Source organism: Aythya marila (genome assembly GCF_965140915.1).
Source record: "Aythya marila genome assembly, chromosome: 10".
NCBI lineage: Eukaryota > Metazoa > Chordata > Aves > Anseriformes > Anatidae > Aythya > Aythya marila.
Window position 1 is genome coordinate 6,324,155 of NC_139051.1, and position 23,702 is coordinate 6,347,856.

Sequence of the window (23,702 nt, forward strand, 5' to 3'; positions counted from 1 at the left end):
AGTTCTGAAGGATCTTTTATGAATATACATAATGGAGAGGACCCCCATTAAATTTCCAACAAAGTACTGCCATTTTGAGTAAACAAAGTTATCTCAGCAGGGTCACACACTGTGCCATGAATATGGTCTGCAAATTAATTACCACCCTGACATATGTCAAAACAAATTTTAAGGAGAACAGCACCCAGTTGTAACCGTGTGTTTTATCTACCTGTTAGCATGCAAAATCTGTATTCAATGGCACCTAAATTTATTCATTTATTCAGAACCCCTCAGAGAAATCAAAATGACTCGTTGGCCTTTTTTTGCCCGTCGCCAAATGAAATCTGAGTGAATAACACGTGTTTAGTGAGCCAGAAAATAAGTACAGGATGAAGCTATGGTGCGGGATACATTTCAGAAAAGCAGGTGTCATCTCTGCAAAAGCAACTAATTTTTGAAACACTCAGAACTGCTCAAATAAACTGAAGTGCACTGTCATTTCTCAGCACTTTGGAGAACACAAAATTTGGGATTTCTTATTTTAGGTAATATCCATCTTTATCCTACGTTGTAACAAGAACTGGCTAACCTAAGTGCCCTAAAAATAGTTTGCAGCAAGAAGAAAGGCTTTTTAAAGAAGAGCTACTGAATGAAGGCTTAAAAAACCTCTGCAACTAGCTTTGTTATCAATGGCAACACATCCAACCAATCTGGAGGGAAAAAAAAAAAAAATGAAGAAAAGCAGAGATCTAAACCTAGTTTATTCAGTTGAGCTATACAAGGAGAGAACAAACCCCCGCGTGCCACACTGAACACTGTAAGTAAATAACCCTTTCTGAAAAATAGCTGCTACGTTTTCATACGAATCAAGCCTTGCCTCTTTATTTGAGGTACTCATGGAGAAAACTCTGCTTTGTCAAAAGATGATCTACCACACCTGTGATGTGATTTTTAAAGCTGTTTTGGATTGGGAGTTTATCAGTGTATGTTAAAGGCCAAAAGAAATCTATCTACTGGCTAATCTGAAACAGCTTAGAGAAGACTACGTACATTTTATAAAAGCATTAATGTTAGGAAATTCTTTAAATTAAAAAAAAAAAAAAAAAAGTTAAAGGTTCAGGGAAATCATAGGGGCAATCAATGTCCTAAATGAGAGCTGTTAAGAAGTCACACAGATGTCATTTAAAGATCTAAAAGTCAGAGCTATGAAGGCCGTCAGCCCACATGGGGACTGCTGTGGGCAGATCTCAGGTGCCACAGTTCCAGCTGCACAAGAAGAGCGCCAGCACTGAGCACAAACTAAATCCATAACTGAAGCCATGAGAACACGCTGCACAACAAGATCAGAGCCTCTGCCTGCCCACCACTTTCAGTGGGTCCAAACCAGGGTCACAAAAGCCAACAGAAGAACTTTTCTATTTCTTTTGTAATGCCTTCAGTCCACACAGCGTATCAAACACTTCCATGACACTAATCCTAAAATTGGTAGTCTGTTTATGAAGAGATTTTAAGTTTAGGAACTATTTACTGCCAAGCAGGCCAAAATATTTTTAGCTCCGTTTTTCCCACCAGTGAAGTACTTCTGATTTGCAGTTAAGTAATGCCATATCAGATCCACAGGCTGGATGACTAAATGCATTTCTTTCACACATTCAGGGGAAAAAAAAAAAAAAAAGTGCACACAATCCTCCCTATATACAGATGACAGATAATCTCTTGGCATCTGCTGACAAACACATTTAAAGAAAGCCTAAATCTGTGCCAAACTTGGCCTGATGCCACCAGTTCACCATTGTTGAATTACATACTTCACATGATGCAACCACGAGATTTGAAGTTTCCAGTGCTTTATTTTATGGTTTTCATTGTGTAAATATATATATTTCCATCCTTTTACAATTTAGCAGCAACAAAACTAAGAGACGGGAAGGTAGCTGACTTTTTGCATGTATCATAGATTTCTCTAAGGCATGTCATCAGTAATTATTTAAATTACAGGCTGGTAACTTACCTGGAATGAAATATGCTAATATTTACAGATTACGGTTAGGGCAACTGATCTCAATTCTACTAGTACTACCACCACCTCTTGTTAGTGAACAGAAAAAAAAGTGAGGGAAAGGAATCAATGTTTTTTTTTTTTTTTTTTAAAAAAAAAAAAAAAAAAAAAGGAAAGAGAAGTGTTTTACCTCTCTTAATACCGTGCTTTTATAACCCCGATAAAGTCCTTGAATACCCTGTAAACCAACAAAAGAAAGCATCAGCTATAGGGAATTAGTTTGTCAAAGACCACAATTTATTGGTGATTACAAGGCAAGCAGTGCAGCCTTACTTAGTGTCAGACCTGACTTCTTACAAATTGACTATATTGATTATAGCATTGTATGCTGTATTCTGTGATTTACAGTGCTGGGCAGTTTTATGTTCATTTCAAAAAGCATTTAAACACTGTTCACAATAATCAGTTACAGAGAAGAAAATATACCTTACAGTTAAAATTAAAAGATAGCACAGAAACACATTACTCCAAGTTCTGCTTGACTAATCCTGGGCAAGCATCCATTATCCTCCATATATTTTGAAACTACTCCTCTTCTACTTAAGCAGCCTACCTAAAGTGAACACACAGGATGACAACTTACATCCAACTCCTTACCTTTGATTCACAGCTTTTATGAATATATTTTGTATTTTTAACCAGCTAATAATATGCAAAACAATTAAGAATTCTTTTTAAATGTACATATAAAATTAGGTTTAATATCTTACAGGACAGTTTCTTGGATGTTTATCAAATCCTACAGTTCTTTGGTCAGCTACAAAGGAGAAAAGAGTACAATCTGGAGAGCACCAGCTTTTAGAGCAGAACGACCAAATCACAGAGTGAAGTTCCAGGGACCCTCTCATACAGGGTTATCAAAATAGTATTCATTTGCAAGCAACTAAAAAAACAACTGAATCATTAAAGGGTCATATATACGTCTTCCTTTTCCTGGCATTTATACATGGAAACTTGTATAACATTTTTCCCCACAGTATCTTCAGGAGTCACCTTCTCTTATGGGATAGAATTTGAAAAATGCCCTTTTGAGATGCAGTAAAAGCAGCGGCAGGCAGGTTTTCCAGAAAGAAACAGTACTGAAGAGATGACAAAAATCCTGATTTTTCAAAAGTTACCGATACTGGAAGTGCATTCATTTCTCTCCTGAAGCCTCTCTGAAATGGTGCCTTTAAGATATCTCCCCCGAAACCTGCTTCAAAAACTGAAAACCAGCCAGAAAACCTTAGATACAGGGTCTTGATGTCCTGCTGTCACAGACAAGGGCTGTTTAGATATATCCAAGTAGATCTTTTCACAGCTTTTTTTTTTTTTGTAGGTGCCCAATATAAAAAGAGGAGGAAAAAGTTGTTTAAAGTTTGCATGTGTGTGCATTTAAGTGCACACACATGGGGGAGGTGTGGGGTTTGGTTCCCTTAAACATTAACATGCCTACTGCTTCCAGGAACAGAAGAATTTTTGGAAAAGTGCTGAGAAATAATAAAACTGTAGTAATGCTTCTGCACATGTACAGCATCAGTGGGAAGAATGAAGCAACTTCTTTGAAATTGTGCTCTGAACTCACCTCATGGTACAAGGTGTGGGAAAGAATCCGAAAGGTACTTGCAGAAGGTGAAACTTGGGCCCTTTGCTTGACAACTTCAGATGGAACCCTTATGAGGCACGCAACCTGCAAAAGAGCGATACAATCAGGGAGCAATTCGTTTTGCTGCCTTCATACAGCTGACGCGTTTGGAGTTTGTTCCCAGTACAGAAACCTGAGAAACCAGGAAATAATTTTTGTAATTATATGAGTTGAACTTAAAAGCTGTTTATAAGGCGCTTATGTGTTTGCTCTCAGAGCTACGTGCTTCCAGAAGGTGAAACTGTACTAACAGAAAATTAAGCACCCTTGAAAATAACACTTCAGTTTTTAACCTCCAAAACAGAAGTAGGTTTGGATGAGACAAATCATTAATGAAACCAGAATTTTGAAGCCATCCTGGTTTTTGGCAGCTACAAGAAAATCTCCCCTACTTTCACAGCTCTAATCTGCAGATCTGGGACTGGAAGAACAAATTTCGTAGATAGTTCCATTGTGCCCTCTAGTGACTGACAGCAAAAGACACTCCAGTTAGTGTTAGATGCAAACAACACACTCAAGGTTTACCTTCAAACACACCGGACTTCATTCAAGGTGAAGCATCAGACTGATTCTTTTCTACGTAATGAACTTAACTAGGCAAGAAAGGCCCTTGTAGCTGGACGAAATAATGTGGCTACTGCCATAAATCTCTAGCTTTTATGAAATAGCTAAACCTGGCTTTAAAATGCTCACCTGCCACCACAATTTCAGGTAAGAGTTAAGACTGCATGCACATAATTCTGAGAAACGAGGACACTGAGGTGTCAGAGTTATGAGCCTCATCTCTACAAAATGCCTGTTCACCAGCACGTAAACTTTTAGGAGAAGTTGTTGTCTTCAGCTGATCCCGGGGATACTTAAAACAGTGCTGGGACTGGTGGCACGACACCGGAGATGCCAGGGCCCTTTGCTAGGCTTTCGACTTTCTTCGGTCCTTTCCTGTGCTGGGGTGAGCAACCCACTGCAGTGAATTTGGTTCCTAGCAGGAAAGGTGATCACATATGCCACCAAGAGTTGAAATTCAGGAATTCAGTGCCAGACACAGACACACAAGTGCGATGTAACTTGAATGATCACTCGCGGGTAACACTGTGTAAAGTTTAAGTTCCATTTTCGCAGAGACTAAGAAAAAGTCTGTTATCCTGTTATATTCCTACAAGTTTACCAGACAACAATATCCAGAAGTCATTACAAACAGATATAACTCCATGTGCTCTTCAATCCTCAGGGTCAAAAATAACAAGTGACCCCAATATGTCAAGAAAATAAGAACTGTCAAGTTTTTTGATAGTTCAGCATAAATATTTATAGAACTTCATGCTTCATAACACCCCCTGTCCTTATATTAGCTTTTTATTCCTTACGAATATGGAGGCAGGAGGAAAACTTTAAAAAGGCTGGGATGAAAACAATCTAGTTGGCCACGAGCAGACAAAGAAGGTGGTGTGGCTTTCTGACACCTGGGTGCTGCTGTTTCGGCAAGAGAAGGGTGGCTACAAAGCGATGGCTCCATTTCCCCGGACTACTTGGGGTGCCTTGCATTTCAAACTAACTTTGATGTTTCTCCCATTTGAATTTGAGCTTAGAAGGGAATCTCTGGCTGCACAAGAACAAAAGCAGTGATTACATTGTGCTGTTATGAAAGGAATATACAGGCTCGTGTCAGCCAGGCTCCGCCGTCAGGTTGCCTCCATGGGGCACTTCGGGGACTGTGAAAAGGGAAAGCTGCGAGCCTCAACTGCCCACGTCAGGCTGCACGGTGACATTTCCAGCGTGCACCCAAACTTACAGCGTGCTACCTTAATTGCTTCTACACGGGCACCTTACCAGCAATAAGGATTCAAACAGCCTTTTGATGTCAGTCAACACCGCTCTTCAGAAGGGAAGTAGGAAGGCCAATGTCACACCTCTCACCAGCCCACACGGTGAAATAAAGCTGCAGGCTGGGACAGATGGGTGCAAAGAATCGTAACCAGTCTAACCCAACAGGTTACTTTTTACTCACTGCTGTTCACATAGGTGTAGCCTGTAGCTTGCCACAGAAGAGTGCAATACAACCTGCCAAACTCAGCCATTCCTGGTGAATCCTGCTGGTTTGAGGGATGGCCCAGTGACGAGCTAGCTTTCTGTCAAACACCTGCGTAGCCAGCAATGGAGAGGGTTCAGAAGCAGGCCCTCAGCTGCCTCAGCCTGCATTAAGGCATCCGACAACAGCACCCAATTGACAGGGCCATGCTCTTTCCTCCGAGCAAGCTGTGGAGCTGAGCACAATTCCTGCCTGTCGACGGGACCAGAAATCCAGAATGAAGATCCTACAGACCAAGTTCAGGGCATCAATGAGTACCGCCCTACGAAGTCCTTCCTTACTCTCCCTGTCTGCTAACGCAATTCTCCAGTTTTCAGTCCATCTCACAGGTATACATACACGTACTACATGGGCAGGAAAGAAACGATGAAAAAGAAGCTCAAGGAGTTTTAGCTCTAAGCTTGAGTAAAACCCTAATTTGCAGCTGAAAGCATCGCTATTATTTGTTTACACAGCAGGTAAACCAAAGTGACAATTACCATCTATTATCTGTCCAGTCTTTTAACACTACAAACACTTCTGAACAAAAACACAAACAAGAAGGAGAGGAGTACTGAATTTCAAAGTCATTGTCTTCAATCATTACCAGGCCAAACTCGTGACTCAAGTGTTCAGATGCAAACCTAGGTACATTTTTAATTCACTGACTTGCATTAGCCAGTTAGAGACAAAAGCTAAAATGGGATTATTTTGTTAACATTATACTGTCTTAGCAATACCTAGATAATCTTCCCATTAAATGAAGGTAATTTCTTTTCCTCTGTCGGTTCGGGAAAAAGCATTTTTATTTTCAGATACTCCTTGTGTGCATCAAGGCTGCCATCTCCTGGTCAGATTTATGTTGGAACCAGACTTCCCTGATTGCTCTGACCAGTGTGTCAACTGACCCTGAAGTATGACCAGTGCATTTTAAAGTCTCAAAAATACACTAAAATCAACACAAAGCTTCTTTATACATACTGATTTAAACAGCTTGTTTCAGTAGATGAGAAGTTAGATAAAGAAATCTATTTCTATGTGGCTATAGGTAAAAGAAAATCAGGCATGCTACAAAAAGAGCACAACTCCTCCTGGTCTTCAGAACTGTATCTTTTTTATTACCCAAATATTAATAAATCTCAGGTAAATTATCAGCCTTTTGGTTCCACCCTTTGTGCCCCTGGCTAATCATTTTCTACATGGCTGATTTTTCCGTAGGACTGAGTAGAGAATCCAAGACAACGATGTCACATTTGTGCATTTGTTTTCAGGCAGCTACACTAACCTTGCATGCTTGATCTGTGCAGGAGCTCTATCCAGAAACATTAGTGAGAATGAAGAGCAGGTGTTACGGTTGCTGGTAAGGGTTTATGCCTTTGGGTGTCTGCAGGGCAGGTTTTTCTCAGATCCGGGGACACAGCTGGTGCACCACAACTCGCAGCTTTGTACCTTTAAGTGGAGCAGCTTGAGAAAACATCTCCTTCTGCAGCCTGGCATGGACCTTGCACAGCAGATGATCTGGCTCACAAACTTTAAAGCTCCTATTAAAGTCTGAGCACTTTAATAAGAGAGAGATAATGCCCATACTCTTAAGACCAAAGCACAAAGACCAAGAGCCCAATCTGCAAAGCCGCTGGCACTTGCTGAGCTCTTGGCTAACAAGCTGATCTGTTCTCTGCACTGTTAGGGACCGGGGTGAGGATCAAGACCAATTTTTTTCCATGCTGTAATTAGCCAGCTATTCAGCTGCAAATGGGGAGAAGAGAAGAGTAGTCTGAGGACAGAGAAGTTTTCTGGAACACGTTAGTGGCTGGTGGTTTACGGACATGCACTCAGCGACTCCAACAAGTCTCTGACCTCCATGCCTAAGCCTGCTTTGAAAACTGGGTACAGAAACAGGTGATAAGCTCCAGAAAACTTGTCTGCGTTGCAGCTGTGAACCCTTTAGAACATACTTTCCAAAGGATTTTTAATTTTTCTGAGCAGGAGGTTACTTTTAATAACTTTATCTGTCTGAGTAGGCTGGGAAGCTTTAATTGATGTTCCCCACATAAATATAATTTAATAACTTCAGACGGAACTAAAGGAACATACCTGAGGAGAGTTATTCTTAGGTATCATTTGCATGAATTTGTTCTTAATCAAATAGGAACCTAACACATGACACTACACAACTTCATATCCAGAAAGCAGACTTCAACCCAACCCTCAGAATCCCAGGACAATCACTAAGCCACTCAGGAGAAAAAGCCGCTGCAGGGAAATGACGACAAAGAGTTTGAGTTATCAAAGGACATATGTTTAGGCTGTAGTCAATCTGGAAACAAAACCCTAATCTTCCACCCCATTCTTGAAGGTCAGAGAGATTGCCTGCAGCAACACAATGCAGAAAAGCCAAGAAAAATTGAACTCTAAAAACCCATTCAAAGGGAAGAAGCAAAAACTGAATACATTTGTTTGCTTGGATTTGTTGGTTTTGTTAGCTTACTTTTGTTTTAAATTCATTTTGCGTTAGCCTTGGTGGCACTCCTGCAAACAAAAGCTACCTTACAGTTCAGGTTGGTTTGTTTACAAAAAAATGCTGCTTCCCAAAACAGGTTAATAAACATGACACAATACAAGCACCTCAATTTCTGTGTCAGATGCCCCATCTTGGTTTAAGGCTTGTCTCTCGACAAGACTCATATTCAACTTCCCATGCCTCTCCAAATACTGAGAAGTTATAGCTGGTTCTTCAGAGATGCACTGAAAAGAAAAAACGAGTGTTTTCAATGCAGTGTTATGAGATTACCAAAGTACTTTATCCTCCAGATAACTGTTTCTAAACTCTGGCCACAAGTCTGGGATTGGAAACGTTCAGTACTGGCGGAGGCGGGAGCAAGGGATGTACCTGCAGGCAGAAGGTGAGCTGCCGTAACCTTTCCACCACCACGAAAATTAACAGGAGAACAGGGATAAATGAAATACACATTTGTCATTTGGTCTCATATTTTCTTTGAACAGAGAAGCCTGAACTGCTGCAATCACAGACCCTTAACGGTTCAAACATCAGTAAGTGTTCATCTAAATAATTGCTGCCCTTTTGACCAAAGCAGAAAAAAAGCGTCAGCATGGTCTGTAATTTGCTGTGGATCACAAACTCAGGCAAGCCCTTCCACACGTGCTTGTCAGCAGGCTCTGCTACCTGCTAAAGCACAATGGAAGAGGAGAACTGAAGCGTTAACACCTATTTTAATGAGGAAATTGTCCCCGGGGACAACGGGGTCTGCCCATTACATGTGTTGTGCGCTCTCAGTTTCTGCTTTAAGTGCCAGCCCCAGAGAAAAAGTGTTCATCTTCAAAATGAAACCTCAGAATATTTAAATCCTACTTTCCCCTCCCACGCTCACACACAGCATGGCTGTGCCCTTCCAGCAGAGTTAAATTCAGTCCTGTGCAAAGCTGCTGGGGTCATGAACAAGTGCCTCCACTCCTAATTTAAAGCCCACAGAGAGAATAAGTTTTGACTAATGGGCTCTGGATAGGAAAGTTCAGACAACACCAACCTCTTCGTCCAGTCTTTTCCTCTGACTAACACAATAGGGCCTTCATTAATTTAACTGCAGCTCCCCTGCATGCTGGCAGGAAGCATTTCTTCAAAGAGCAATCTCACCCAGCAAGATCCCTCAGATCTCTGCACTTCCCAGGGCTTAAAAACATACTATTTCAGAGATGAGACCATGTGCATGGACCGAACGGCGCAGGCATTTGGAAAACTGGAGCTTCTGCACAAATGTTTTTGGCTTCCTCCAACTTTCCACCTTCGAGGGCTCTGCTTGGAATTTGCCCAACTGTTGAGCAGGGTGCTGTTTCATCCTTTGTCACTGTCAAAGCTAACTCAGTTCCTTATTAATGCTTTCCAGAGCCCCCTTTTTCCTGCTCCAGAGCATCACCCGCACCTCCAAACGCTTCTTCCTTCACACAGGCCATCTTGACTGAGCCCTTTCACCCCTACTGCCTGAAATCCTCAGCTGGATGCTTCAGCAGCCCTCTCAGCATGGGCTCTCAGATTTCTTTCCCCAAACATGGCTCTTCAATTGCCCAGCCAGATGCCCTACCTCTCTTGCTGTGGTCTCCCTGCCTACCTCTCCATCAGCTTTGTCAGCTACACCTCGGTAACTGACCGGTACCTTCTGTCCTCAGACAGCAGAAATTGGTGCTCAGCTCTCTCCACTGCAGTACAGACCGAGTGTCCCACGGAGTTTGAAGTTCCTGAGTCACAAACAGTTGGATTCAGCCCTTGAGTGGCAGAAATCAGACACCTGAATAGCTTTAGAAATACCAGTCTATCTTCATTAATCAGGCTGACGCTTGAATCATCAGTTGCTACCCCTCTTAAACACAGAAAGCCTTAAAGCCAAAGAATGGAAGGCCCTGAATTCACCATACGGAACTGTCTGCATGACCCAACCTATCCTAGCAACACTTTCACCACCGTGAGCCTGCTAAATCTATTTTAAAAGACTTAAACTAATTACATCCACCAGCCAAACGGTTCTTTCAGCAAAAGTTCCCTTCCACAGCAGTGTGGTGCATCCCATCCAGCACAAAACTGTTTCCAGAGAGCCAAGAGGGGTCAGGCTGTGTTACAGGAGGACAAACGTTAATGAGATTCCAGGCAAGAGAACACAGGCAATATTTTCTGAAAACACATTAAGTCTCCTGTTGAAAGATGACTAGTATTTTACAGCTTGCTCAGGCTCTTGGGGATACGCTGGCCCAGAACATGGAAATTTCAACTACATTGTATTTTATCAAGTATTTTCCTCTAATTGATCCCTTAGTCTTTCCTACAGCCTTCTCCCCTGAAGAATTACGGGCTGGTTCACATATGGAGCTGTTCAGAAATAGCTGACAAACCCTGTACAGAACCTTACACTGGAATAAACGTCCCTTATTTTAAGCTCCCTCAGTCCTTTCCAAAGCTGAGTCTGGCAGAATAAGTTGCAAGCCAGGAAATCGTTTTAAATTATTTATTTCTCATGCATACTCTTTAAGCCAAGTTAATTTTCCTTTACAGTCATGTACTTCGAGCTACAAATATTTTTAAATCAGCTGAGTATGAGCCCTGGGATGGTGAGGCCCAGCAAAGAGATGACAACCTTCCAGTTTCTACTCTGTAAGGAGAAACAGCATGTCCTTTAAGTCCTGACCTGAACTGGTAACATGAAGTGATCTAGGAAGGCCAGCTGACGAAGAAGAGGTAATACATGGAGTTAATACGGAGCATACAAAAAAAAAAGATCAGCGTGGGTGGCTGGCTAGGTGCTTGACAGTTCTTATTTTGCTGTTTCAGTCTGTAATTGTATGATGAATTTGTTGGCAGCAGTTATGAATCATGCCTCTATTTGTCTCTATTTACAACCAATTTCCAGCTGCAGCTTTGGGTTTCCGTCCACTAACTGCACTCCTTCTCCCCTAGCTCTTAATGGCACCAGTCTCACATTCACAACCAGCTTCCAGCCACTGCTCAGCTACGCTTCTGCATACGGGCTTGGCAAAGGTTCTGCAGCAGCTGTACAGCAGACCTGGCCTCACCTAGGTTAATTTACAAGTATCTTAAAACCCATCGTGATTAATTCAGGAGACCACATACCTTGCTGCACTCCCCGCCGCTGCTCGTCTTGCCAGGGTCGGCACATTCCCCTGCTCACTGCCTGTGTGCATCCAGATACAGACAGCACAGAGACACAGACCCAAAATGACAGGCCCTGATCACTGAAAATAAAACCACAAAACACACACGAACTGTGGAAGGAGTCCTGTCAGACACTGATTACAGTCAAACTTAGGATAATACTTTGCATATTATGGTCTGCCAGCCTGTACTACACTGGCTGGGAGACTGAAGGCAAAGCAGAAAATGGAGCTTTTCATTTTTAAACAATTTTGTTCGTTTCTTAGTTTGGTTCTTAGAAAAAGGATAGTTAAAAATTCAAAGCCATTACCCCAAAGTCTAGACGCATTAAGTGCTAAATAGCCTCTTTGCTCCAGCAGATAATTGTTGATTAGATGCAACTCTCCCGAGAGTGTCCAACTTGCCTGTTGAACTGAAAAGCAACATCTTCCAACATGTTAGTTTTTGGAGTCTCAAACAGCTAAAACCTTAACTCCACGTCTGACGTGAGTGGTTGTTTCATCTCTGTTAAATTTGACTCCTGCAAGCCGGTCTTCTAGGGCTTACAGTGCTGCAAAGCCCAAACCAATTATCCTGCTGGGGATGCTTTCATGACATTACTCTTTGTGGATCTGCCTGGCTCAAGCCTCAGTCTTCTCCTCAGAACAGGCATTAATAGCAACTCTCCTCTCTGATCTAGCCAGCTACTCTAATGGAATCCATACTAATACACTTCTAGAAATTGCTGCTGTTCTATTAAATTCAAACTAGTTAACAGTTTTGAAAGACACTGCCACAGCAGAGGGAAGAAGAAGGGGCCGATACGTGGACGGAGAGAGACAAACAACAACACGTTTAAATGCATCCTTTTTTTTTTTTTTTCCAGAAGGAAGCCTAAAATACAAAACACTCACTTCCCTTCTTTTTTAATTGAATGAAAAGTACACTCAAAATGTCACTCTACAAAATTGCGATTTGTGAACTGTAAACTTGCTTGCATTTGGACTTGCTTCTCCCAAGAAACAAGTTCAGACGAGTAGCAAAAGCTAGCTGAATTCCCCAGAAAGCTCACTCCTGCATTAAGAAGCCTTTCTATTTGACACATCCCAACAGCAGATAAAAAAAAATTCCAAGTTATTAATATTGAGGGTCCGATGCCAATCACAGATGAACCACACACTTTGCTCTTATCACACAGGTATCTTAAGTGGCAACAAGCTGCAAAACACAAGTGAGGGTGGAATTTCACCTTGAAATACCTGTTCTCGCCTTGCCGATTGGAGCCACATGAGGTGACAATGCCATACCACCTGCCTACTTATTTAAGCCAAGATGAGGTGGTAAACTGAATGCCCAGCTGCATGTCTAGGTTTCAGTTCCTGCTCTCCTGAGTGCATTTCTCCCGTTACTTCGTTTAGTTAGGTGGAGTATGACAAGTCACCCGCACCCCAGTAAAGCCACAAACTTCTGGCCATTTTGTTTCAAATGTATTCCACATCCCTCATTTCTCAATTCTGGAAAAACAGTTAAGTGTGAGGCTGTGCCAAAATGCTTGTTGTTGAAGCCAGCCAAGCCTATCACTCTTGGAGGGAGCAGTCCCTACCTCAACGTCAGAGCTGTCTCAGAAGACCACAGCTCAGCTCTCCATCTTCTCCTGCAAGGTTCATGCTCCAGCAAAGCCTGGTGGATAGCCCAAGTTTCAGCATTTTTGGAGCCAGACCAGAAACGCCTTTCTACACCTGAAAGCTTGTCCAGAATTATATGACTCAAGGGAGCGCAGTGCACAGACACTGAAGAAGGATGAAAACAAGCCAGCTGAGGAGCTTAAAAAGTATCGTGCCTACATCTGCTTCAAAATTAACAAGCAAATTAACGCAGGCACAGCATCTCTGATACGACTGGGAAGCCACCAGGATCTGAGCTGCCTTCTGTCGCGTGCTGCTGTGTCCTGTGAAGACATCACCCTCCTGTGAGCAGCCTGGGATCTCACAGCACCGCAGTGTCAGCACATCTCCAGCACTGTTCTCCTGAAGTACTCTGGAAACGTACACAAGGACAAAAGCAGCTCAGTAACTTCAGCAATCTACTTGCAGAGCAGCACCTTAATGCTCGCTGCCAAAAGAATGGGACATCGACCTCCCATCCTGGTCTTAAGTCCTTCCCCCACATTTGCTTGCACAATGAAGCTAGAAGTCAGGCCGTTTGCTTTCCTACAGAGCAGGAACAATGACAAAGCTATCAAAAAAGCCCCATCCAAAATAAAAGGTCAGAAAAATGGTAAGGGTAGACCTGGTATTTACAGGCAACAGCCCTAAACTTTCACTGAATATCTTGCAAAGCAAAGATTGTAACCATAACAATATCTAAATATTAGATGGAAAAGGCTGTTGTCAGCTAGCTTTGCTAGAACGTGATCCAAATGACTTTATTCTCACCTCCATGGAAAGCCAGCAGGATGTAAAATTAACTGTGCTGAATCCAAGCACTTTGGCACTCCTGAAGGAAACCTCATCAGCCAAACTGGGACAATCTTAAATTTGCCCTATAAAACCACACTTACAGGATGGTGGCAGCAGTGGGGGCAGAGCGCAACTTCTCATTACCAAGGTTTCTTGCAATTAATAGTACATGTATATACTGCCACCTTACACCACAGCTAAAAGCAGTTACAAACTCCATCAACTCTATCTACAACAAGCAGCCTCTAAAAGCGGGCTCTGGGAGGTTAAAAACACTGCTTCACCTCAGGGTTCCTTACACCGCCTTAGAATATGAAAAGTAAAATTTGCGAACATCTGGTTTTCCTTTCCACCCCCTATGATATCATGTTTTCCAAGCGCATTTGGCAGCTCACCGTAAAGATACAGGCAGACTAAACATGCAGGGCAATGCCGAGTCAAGATGAAAAATTCCAAAGCCCTGGATGCAGTAAGTGTGTTTCCTACCCCCAGATTTCACAGTTAGGCAAGTGGTACGCTAAGAGGTTTTTTCTCCCTTTGGTAACTCATGTGTTCTTCAACCTTCATTCTTCCTTGATGAGATGAAATGATATGCTGCATAGCTGTCCTCTAAGGTTTGGGCTCTGTCTTGGTATTTTTTTCTTGTATTATGGGATATTCGGGGTCACTACACAGCAAGATTCAGTTATAGGAAAAATAATTACGTTTAACGGGGTCAGATGATACGTGTACTTTTTTTTTTTTTTTGTAAAAAATCCTACCCCTGAAGATGAGGTTACGCTCCTAAATTATAAAGTATAAAAGGAACAAAACCAACCAAACAAACAAAAAACAAAACACTACAATCACTGCCCCTTCACTGCTTGGTTTTATTCCTCAGCCTGTAACTGAGTAACTGGACCAAGCCAGCTCCAGGGGACTGTTCCCCATGAATTTACACAGGCTGTAAGCAGTAGGGAAGAGTGGCTGTTACAAAAACCAAAGAGCTCCCATTTAACCAATTTCTCTCATATATTTTACCATATTTTGATGCAGCATTTTCATTTTTCTGCTTTTACCTATTTTATCATTTTTAGCTGGGCACATTCAAAGCAGATTAGTCAGCGTTAACATACCTTTAGGCTTAGCACATTTTATTAATGCACAAGAATGCAGCCAACTCATCTATGCTCACCAGTAAATGAGCAGCAAACCTGGAAATTCAACCCCAGTTTCTCGATCTAAATCCAAATTTCAGTTTTGCAAAAATACAGCTTGGAAACGCAAACAGATGTCTTGGGAATCCTAACACGACCGAGCCTTTGGCTTATTATTTTACATTTCGATGACCTTGAGGTCTCTTCCAACCTAGAAAATTCTGTGATTCTGTGATTTAAAAGCAATGTATGTCAAAGTAATTATTAAAGTATACAAAAGAGGGAAAGTATGTATTCAACAAAAACAACTGACAAAATAATAGTCCCAGTGTTTATACCTTGATTAAAACGTAATGACTAATCAATAAAACTATAATTATAACTTTCAGTCTGATGCAATTTGGAAGAGTTTATATATCTTGATTGATCTGTTAAGACTTTATTAAAAAAAAACAAGTGTAAGAAGATCTTGCTTAGTGCTATTTTTATTACAGATTCGCTGTAGCAAATCTCTAAGTCCCTGCCTCAATATTTTACGGTTTATTTCTCTCAGCACACCAAGAGAAGAAGAAAAGCTAGCAAAAAGCAAAATCTTATTGGCTGAGAAATGGTTGTGACAACATCACAGTTTCCACACCATAAAGTCAGATTGCCATTTCAAGGCTATCACCACACATTTCTCTGGCCTTAGGGCAGCAAGAGCCAAGCACACGAGGCACTGATAAAGACAGCCCTGAACAACTCATTTAACTATGCAGCATCTCAGTTTGAAAAAAAAAAACGAAAGCAGTGCCTGCCTGAGTTGTAAGGATCACACAAACACAGACCACCTTGGAACAGTCAGGCAGCAGGTTCTGTAATCACGCACAGGAGTCAGCTGTAGCCGACCTTTCTCTGGCTGCTGCTGATTCAATTACCCAGTTGTGGTTTTCTTGCAGAATACTCACAAGCAGAGGAGGTATACTATAAATAACCCACTCGCAAAAGAAGAGAGAATTTTTCAGGGGATTTTATAACAGAACACCGGTACCTCTTCATAAGCCCAATCATCATTTTGCTTGATTCTGAAACAGCAGTAGGGAAGCTTAAGGCACCTGTTCCGTGATGTTCCAAGCAAACAAGGAATTTCAGAGCTATGCACTGCCGTGGTGAAGAACCTCTAACAGCCTTTGTAGGATTTCCATAGAAATAAAGTCTGTGCACTGCCTGAAGTTAAACATCATAAGCTAACAGTGCAGACTCTAATCAAGATCAAGAAGAATCCGCCTGAGGAGGCAACACAAACGTATCCCACCCAGCCCTAAATCTACCATCTTCTATCTACTCCTGCCTATGATTATACTACAGGAGGGGTATGCTGCATTCACCTATCTCCATGTGCTTGGTATGGTAAATTAAGTTCACTGTCTCAGTCCCATTCAGTCTGATAAGTATCATTTCCACAGAAGAATAAAAATTACTTGGGAATCAAAGCTGAAACCACGGAGAGCAAGAATAGCTGAACTGCTTCCCAGGGGAGGCAGCTATGCCAGTCTGATATAACAGCAAGGCATCGCAGAGCTAAGGCAAAATGGCACAGCTCCATCTGCACTCCTTGCAGCCTGGGACCAAGCCACTCAGAGGAGCATAAATACACAGCTACGCGCAAAGGAGGGAAAGCAGCGAACTTCCTGAGAGATTAAAAACCTCAGTTAAAAGCAAAATATGGAACCAAAGACACAAACCGTTTTTCTGCCCCGTATCACAGGCTGAGTTTAAGTTGCAAAAGAGCCAGAAATATTAATTTTGTATAGCCCGCTGCCCTCCCCTTGACCTGTGGGGAGGCAGCCCACACCCCACCTCATCACTGCAGCCAGGAAACACCCAGTGTGACAAAAGCAGGAACAAGGAGGGGACAGCGCTGGCAGCCACAGCAGCGGACTGTTTACAGCTGAACACCCAGACCTGACCACTGCCAAGGCACAGTTCCAACCCCGCAGTTAAAAACAAGAGGGACATCTAGAGAAAGATGGACTTTGCTGAACGTGGAAAATGTTGGATTCAGCTAACCCAAAGCAGCTCTGCTCTTTTTGTTTGCAAGCAACCTCAGAATTAGGTTTTTTAAATGTAATATTCAAGCTGGTCTGTGAATTTTACTGCAAAGGAAAGGCAGCTTCTAGGCCTGGATCGTGAAACAGTGTGGATAAAGCATCTCTGATATCTGCCAATAGACAAGTTTGTGTCCGGATCAGGTAGGATGAAAGCTCTGGTCAGTGACTGATCACATCAAAAAGCGTTCTTTTTCAACACTTGCTGCCGACTATTTAGGCAGGAAGTTATTTCCAGTTTCTGTCCCATACTACCCCTTCCCAGAGCTGAACTTTCAGCTCTGTGGCTCTTCATGCTGTCTAGTCATCCTGACATGGCATGTTGGTGATGAAAATACTTTTAGGATATTAATCTGGAATATAAAGTCACTTTTAAATGTACCCTTGACATTACTTTAGTATTGAAAACTTTTCCCTCCTCTCTACAAAAAAATACATAAAATAATGAAAATAAATAAAAAAATCATAAAAGCAATTAAAAAAATAAGAAAATATATATCAAAAGAGTGGTCAGTATAAGATAAGAAATAGCCTAAATATACCATATTGGAAAGTCAAGAGGGCAGAAGTATTTTATTATTTCAGTCCAATAGTTTAACATTGCTCGCTCGGGTAATGGTTGGACTTGATGATCTTAGAATTCTTTTCCAACCTAAATGATTCTTCTTTATTTGTTTGGATACTGTAAGTTGCAAACAAACAAAAAACTACTTCCACCCACTACTAAATTCTACAAAGCCCACGCTGTTAAGAAGGGAAGGGCAACCTAGGTATCAAAAAAAAAAAAAAAAAAAAAAAAGAAAAGCTTTTCTGGTGACCTGTCTTATTGATCATCTAAGGTGTTCAATAGAACTTGGTCTCAATTATTCTCAGTACTGTTTGAACCTTGGCAAAACAAGTTGTTACTTGCAGCTCCAGATCCTGCTATAAACAAAGTAATTAGAATTTAAAGGATAAAAAGCACAGCAACTTTTCCAAGGAGTGGGTGGAAAAACATTTAAAAAAAACTTGTATACAGACATGATTTTCATTATTCACTTTTTATCCTGCAATAACCCAACCAATACACGAACCTAAGGGCTACTGCTAGCAGAGAAACTATGAAAAACTGTCACTAAAAGGTGCCCATTCCAAGGAAAAAAATCATTACCTACCCATGACACAGGCTTTGTCAGAAAAGTGCCCAGGGAAGTAGTTCAGTCACCATCCCTGGAGATCTTTAAGACGTTTAGACGTAGAGCTCAGTGATATGGTTTAGTGGAGGACTGCTTAGTGTTAGGTCAGAGGTTGGACTCTGATCTTGCAGGACTATTCCAAACTAGATTATTCTGTGATTCTGTGTTATACATTAGTCTGTAAGTGAAGTTATACAGCTGCCAGTTGCCCTATCCCAGATTCTGTTTATAAACACTAGAAAGTCTTTTCATCAGCATGACGCTCTCTTACAGGAAATGGTGTTGGTTATGAATGCGTTCAGGGAAGAGGAGAAAAATTAATATTAATTAGTGAATACAGGCTTTTACCACCTAAGCTGCATGGGTTTCAGATGGTGGCACCCACCTGATTTACTACCTTAAGACAGATGTGTTGTATATAAAAACCTTTTAAAAATAAAAATAATTTCTGTGACTACACCACCTGATGCTGAAAGGCTGTAAATGCAAGAAAAGCCTTCTTGAAAGTTAATGTAGACACACAACCACTACAGTGTGAAGGTGGATTCATATGTCAGAGCAATGCACACTTCCTACTGACTTAGCAAGCTCAGCCTAAGAACTCATTTATACACTTGGAAAGAATCCTGACAAATATCAGCACATCATTAAAAAAATAAGAAGTATTATAAGAACTGTCAAGTGCATATATGGGCAGCAGTCAGAAAAGACATGACACCAAATATGAGTTCTGTAATGGAATGGTTTCTTCTCCTTCCACAGAGGCACAACATATAAAGCTCTTTCTTACCACTTCCCCGAAGGAGGCAGCCACCATGTGTGTTACTGGAGTCAAGTATGATGCAGAGCCGTGGGGCAGCACAGATTTCACATTCTCATAGGTGATAAAAAACGCAGCAGCTGAAATTCAAGCATACATTCAGTCATTTAACTGTCCCTCCATTCTTTCATCATAGAACTAGCCCTAGAACATAGAACTAGAACATTTAGAGGTGAATTCTGTCACCTATTATTTTAAAAACACATTTGAAAAAAAAAATATATATATTGCCCCAAAACTCTAACACTGTAGGAAAACAATCTGTAGGTAAATCTTCAGCAGTTTATGCTCCTAGTGGGCACACCTCCCATTGACACCAAAGGTGCCAAGGCTTCAGGCAGCACTTAGTTTAGAGATAAGGAAGGAGATGTTAATGAGTCCTGACTGCCCAACAGGTTTTGAAAAAACCCTAATCTTTCATACATGTGGAGGGGAACGTAGAAATGACGCTGTTCTGTCCCAGTTGAATTGGACAGGTGACCTTAAATAAAGAAGCAAAAATAATCAAAATAATTGATACAAACCCGCTACACGGCAATCTGCAAAACCATTTCAGTGGCAGTTATCAGTAACTTCTTCCTAGTTCAACATTTTACACTTTAGCTCCAAAAAGAAATTCTTCTGAAGTTCCAGTGGACAAGAAACACAGAAAATGAAACTGAACATAACAAGAAAAAGTGCACTTATTCACTGCAAGTCAACTGCAAAGGTACTTGCACCTTAAGGGTTACTTCTTCTCCTAACAATAATTTCAGTTTTAAGTCATATGCTGGAAAGATAAAAACACAGTTCAGATTTTGAAGATGTAAATCTTGAAAAAAACTGACATGTCTTGCGGGGGAACGGATTTTAATTGTAAAGAAGGACTACGTGAATTGCCTTCTGCTAATCAAAAGATGCTTATCACCTCAAAAGGAGATAACCAAGCAGACAAGATAAAGAACTGAATTTTTTGTATCATCTTATGAAGGACATCAAACATCTGAAGGTGTAAGGGGATTTGTCAGCAAAGTTCTCCTAACATTTATTACTGACAGCAGAGGCTTGGTGTTTTTTTTTTTCCTTCCCTACAAAGACAAAATGGACAAAGGCATTAGGATTTTTAGATGCCTATTCTCTGCAGGGAGAAGTATTAATTTTTTTTTTTTAATGTTGCAGTTTCAAAAGTATTCCTGATGCCTTTTCTTGTTAAGTGATTTGTAGCTGTTTCTCAGGGAGGAAAAGATGTGCAGAACATCCCCAGGACATTCAGTTCAAAGACCTCCAGTGCTCAAGCACTTTCTGATTCATTTCCATCACCATGGAAGGCCGGATCATAACAAAAGCATCCAGGGCAAGCAGGACTTGAGTCCTCTTTGGCACCTGGAAATGCCTTGGGTGCCCCAATTCAGTAAGAAGTGGCTCATACGGCATATCCAGGAACACTTCCAAAGAGTAAGGGCCATGCACGGAACATTTAACATCAGCAGCTACTTGCCCACTTGTTAACCTTTGCAGCTCGTTTATTTAAGATAGGTTTGCACCGCTGGGCTACGCCAATCACTATGCACTGCTCCCACCACAGAATGATGCTTACAATAGCAGGATTCATGCAGATGTTTAAGAGAGTAAAAACACACTGGAGGAGGGCACCAAACCGCACCCACATTAGAGGCGTACGCTGCCTGTGACACCAGGACAGGCTTCTTTAAGCACAAACACAGCCTCCAGGTCCCACTGACAGGGGACTGTTCTTTGCCAAAGCTTTCAGAGAAGTTCCCTACAGCTTGGAGATGAACTGGAGGAATTAACCCACAATGAAAACCTCAGATATGAGCTGCATGTTTGCAAACGTTCCTGTTCAGGCAAGTTCCCAGCTGAAATACAGCACTAAGGACAAAACACAAGAACAGAGTAAGTACGCAGCAACCTTTACTCCAAGCGTGCTCAGAGATTTTGTTCAGTGTCATACAACCCTAGACACTGTTTTCACAGCTGGACATTGTCCCACAGAATCCAAACTGTCACCTGCAGGAGAGGAAGCCACTGACATGAATGTCCTGTGCTACCTAATACCCACTTAAGGGAAGATAGAGCACAATCCGACCAAGATTTACCATTTGGAAAGGATCCTATAGCAGTGGAGGGAACACCAGCATAGATGCCACGAAAGCCACCAGCCTTCCAAAATCCTTGGGGACTTTGCAGTCTGGTTTTGACAGTGTCCAGAGGAAAAAGGATCAAGTCGACACAGACACCAGCAACTCCGCCAGCCTTCAAGATAAAATCACAAAGTGCATTAACATTCACGGGTGTGAAGCTGCGGTGCTTATGTGAGCATCTGAGACATGCCTAAGCCAAAGCACTACCAAAAGTATCCTTTCTGAGATCAAATTATAAATTGATAGTCCCACACAGATCTCCTTAACTTCTATAGCTATAATGAGAGATTACAACCTTTAAACCATTTAAAGGTGTTTTCAAAATAATCTCATTATGTTGCAGAGTACAAGCAAAGCAAAGCAGCGCTTATCTACCACACCTAAAAGCAAGACAGCCAATGTCACTTATCAAAATGCCACAGCACAGAACCACCAATACCCCTAGGAAGCTGTGTGATAAGATCAGGGAGGACAGAAGCAATTCTGCTTCCCCGTAAGTATCTCTAGAAAGCACACTCACATTTCCTAGCAAACTTCGTACTTATAGTGTTCCTGCCCACCCTTTTCCTTTGTTGAACAAAGCCTAAAGCAAAACTTTTTTGTTGTTGTTGATGTGAGCACATAGAAAAAAATAATATATATGAAGGCAATTTTTCCAAAGCCATAAGGAAAAGTGGAAGGTTTTCTTTTTTTTTTTTTTTTTTTTCTCTAAAGCAATTCCTAATACTACTCCCCCCAAAATAGTTTCAACTAAAGTTCAAGTTTTCTCAGCGTCTGTGTTTCTAGGTGACTTTGGTTTTAGGTTTCCCCAGAATGTGGCTGATTTGTAGAAAATAATTACTTGCCAACAGCAAGAAGGGATTGAAATAAACCGAAAAAAAGGAAAAAAAAATAAAAAGGAAAAAATATTTAGTGATAATCCATTATACGATATTATTTATTCATTGTTGTTCAGAACAAGACACACTTTGCAGAAATCTACTGCATATAGACAGCAGGCAAGAAACTATCACAAGTTTTTAACTCAGTCTGAAAGCAAATCACTTTCTCCTGTGTTACTCTGATTTTTTTTCCAGTGCCAACAGAGGATTCAGAGAGGTGTTGAGTCGCTACTACTGGAGTTTTAATCAATAAGTTAATTACTCTTTTAATCTGTTTGGCTATTTTGCATGCATTGATTTTTCTTCGCTCTTTTTCATCAAAATCCTTATCTGCTCAAAATAGCATTGATCAGATTTAATCAGATTTAACCGAGCCATCTGCTAAAGCATGAATCAAAAGTTACTAATTGCTTCTTTACTTTGCAAACTCCTGCATCTTAACGCCATTTAAATGCACGAAGCAGCGAAGGGCGCACCTGCCAGCGGGTGCCAATATCGGCGTGCTTATAACTGCAGCAGAACAGAAATGATTTTAGGCAAAAAGACAACCAAAATAACTTCATCCCCTGGCTGTCAGTCACATCGGCCTTACAAGGAGCTGGGGACACCCCACAGCGGGCACCCCACTGCCCTTACATGGAACCAGACCCCAATTAACAGCACCCAGCGCGGCCAAGCGCTGCCCGGGCCGGGGACACAGGGGGCGCCCTGCACCCCCCCGCACCCCCAGGCCAGGCCCCCCGCGCCCTGTGTCCCCCTCGGGTCCCCCCCAAGGCCCAGCTCGGGCCTAGGCCGCGGCCCCCGCGTCGCCATGGCAACGGGCAGGCCTCGGCCCCCGCACTCACCGCCAGGGCCGCCCACGACTCCCGCGGCTCCATGTGCGGGGGGCGGCGGCACAACCCGGCACGGGGCAGCACAGCCCGGCCCGACCCTGCCCTGCCCGGCCTTAGGGGAAAGGGAACCGGGCCCAGGTCCCCGCAAGGGCCTAGCCCCGCATGGGCGCGGCCATCTTGGGGTCCCCGCGCCGCGGTCAGGTGGGCGCCGGGCCCGCTGCGCATGCGCCCCCGCCGTGCATGGCGGGGAGCGGCTTCAGCGCCTCGGTAACGGCCACCGAGCGTTAATGAGCTATTAATGAGCCATTAATTAGCGATGAGTCGCGTGCGAGCAGCGGTGCTGCTTGGGCATCTGAGGTGTTTGCCGCTTTTCTGGCCACGAGTACTCCTGAGTAGCTGGGGGGTGTTTCTGTGCCCCCCCTCACCCCCCACCACTGACTGAGGAAACGAAACCAAAATCCAATAAAAGTGAATAAAAATAAAGATACAAAGAGGGTTTTGACACAGAGCTCTCGCATAATCCTCACCCAGCAGAAAACCACACTTGAAATTATAGGAAATATGATTCCAGAGGAGGGAAAGGGGGTAGATGTTAGAAAGCACTATAGACAGTGCATGCAGAGCAGGCAAATCGGCAGGCTTTAATTCAAGGTTTCCTTGGCTGAGAGCGCTTTGTTTGGGAAGACTTTGGAGGCAGAAGCTGAGGAAGCAATGATGCCTCACATTTGCAGCATCAGTGACCATCTTCAGACAGCTCGGCACCTCTTTGGCAGAGCACTGAGGA

At 42.3% G+C, this 23,702-nt stretch overlaps 1 protein-coding gene across 3 annotated transcripts in view; it reads right to left on the reverse strand.

Moving 5' to 3' along the window:
* SLC25A26 (solute carrier family 25 member 26) overlaps window positions 1–23,123 on the reverse strand; it is an 82,707-nt gene extending 59,584 nt beyond the window's left edge. For 2 of the 3 annotated variants that reach the window (XM_082768127.1, XM_082768126.1), the window contains exons 1-5: window positions 22,931–23,123; window positions 21,160–21,316; window positions 19,034–19,143; window positions 3,606–3,710; window positions 2,172–2,219 (exon numbers count right to left, since the gene is read on the reverse strand). In XM_082768127.1, coding sequence (XP_082624253.1) covers window positions 2,172–2,219; window positions 3,606–3,710; window positions 19,034–19,143; window positions 21,160–21,316; window positions 22,931–22,963 — 453 coding nt within the window. In that variant the 5' untranslated portion in view covers window positions 22,964–23,123. The remainder of the gene's footprint in view (window positions 1–2,171; window positions 2,220–3,605; window positions 3,711–19,033; window positions 19,144–21,159; window positions 21,317–22,930) is intronic. The other variant, XM_082768128.1, reaches the window with a different exon arrangement.
* Between the last annotated feature and the right edge of the window lie 579 nt (window positions 23,124–23,702).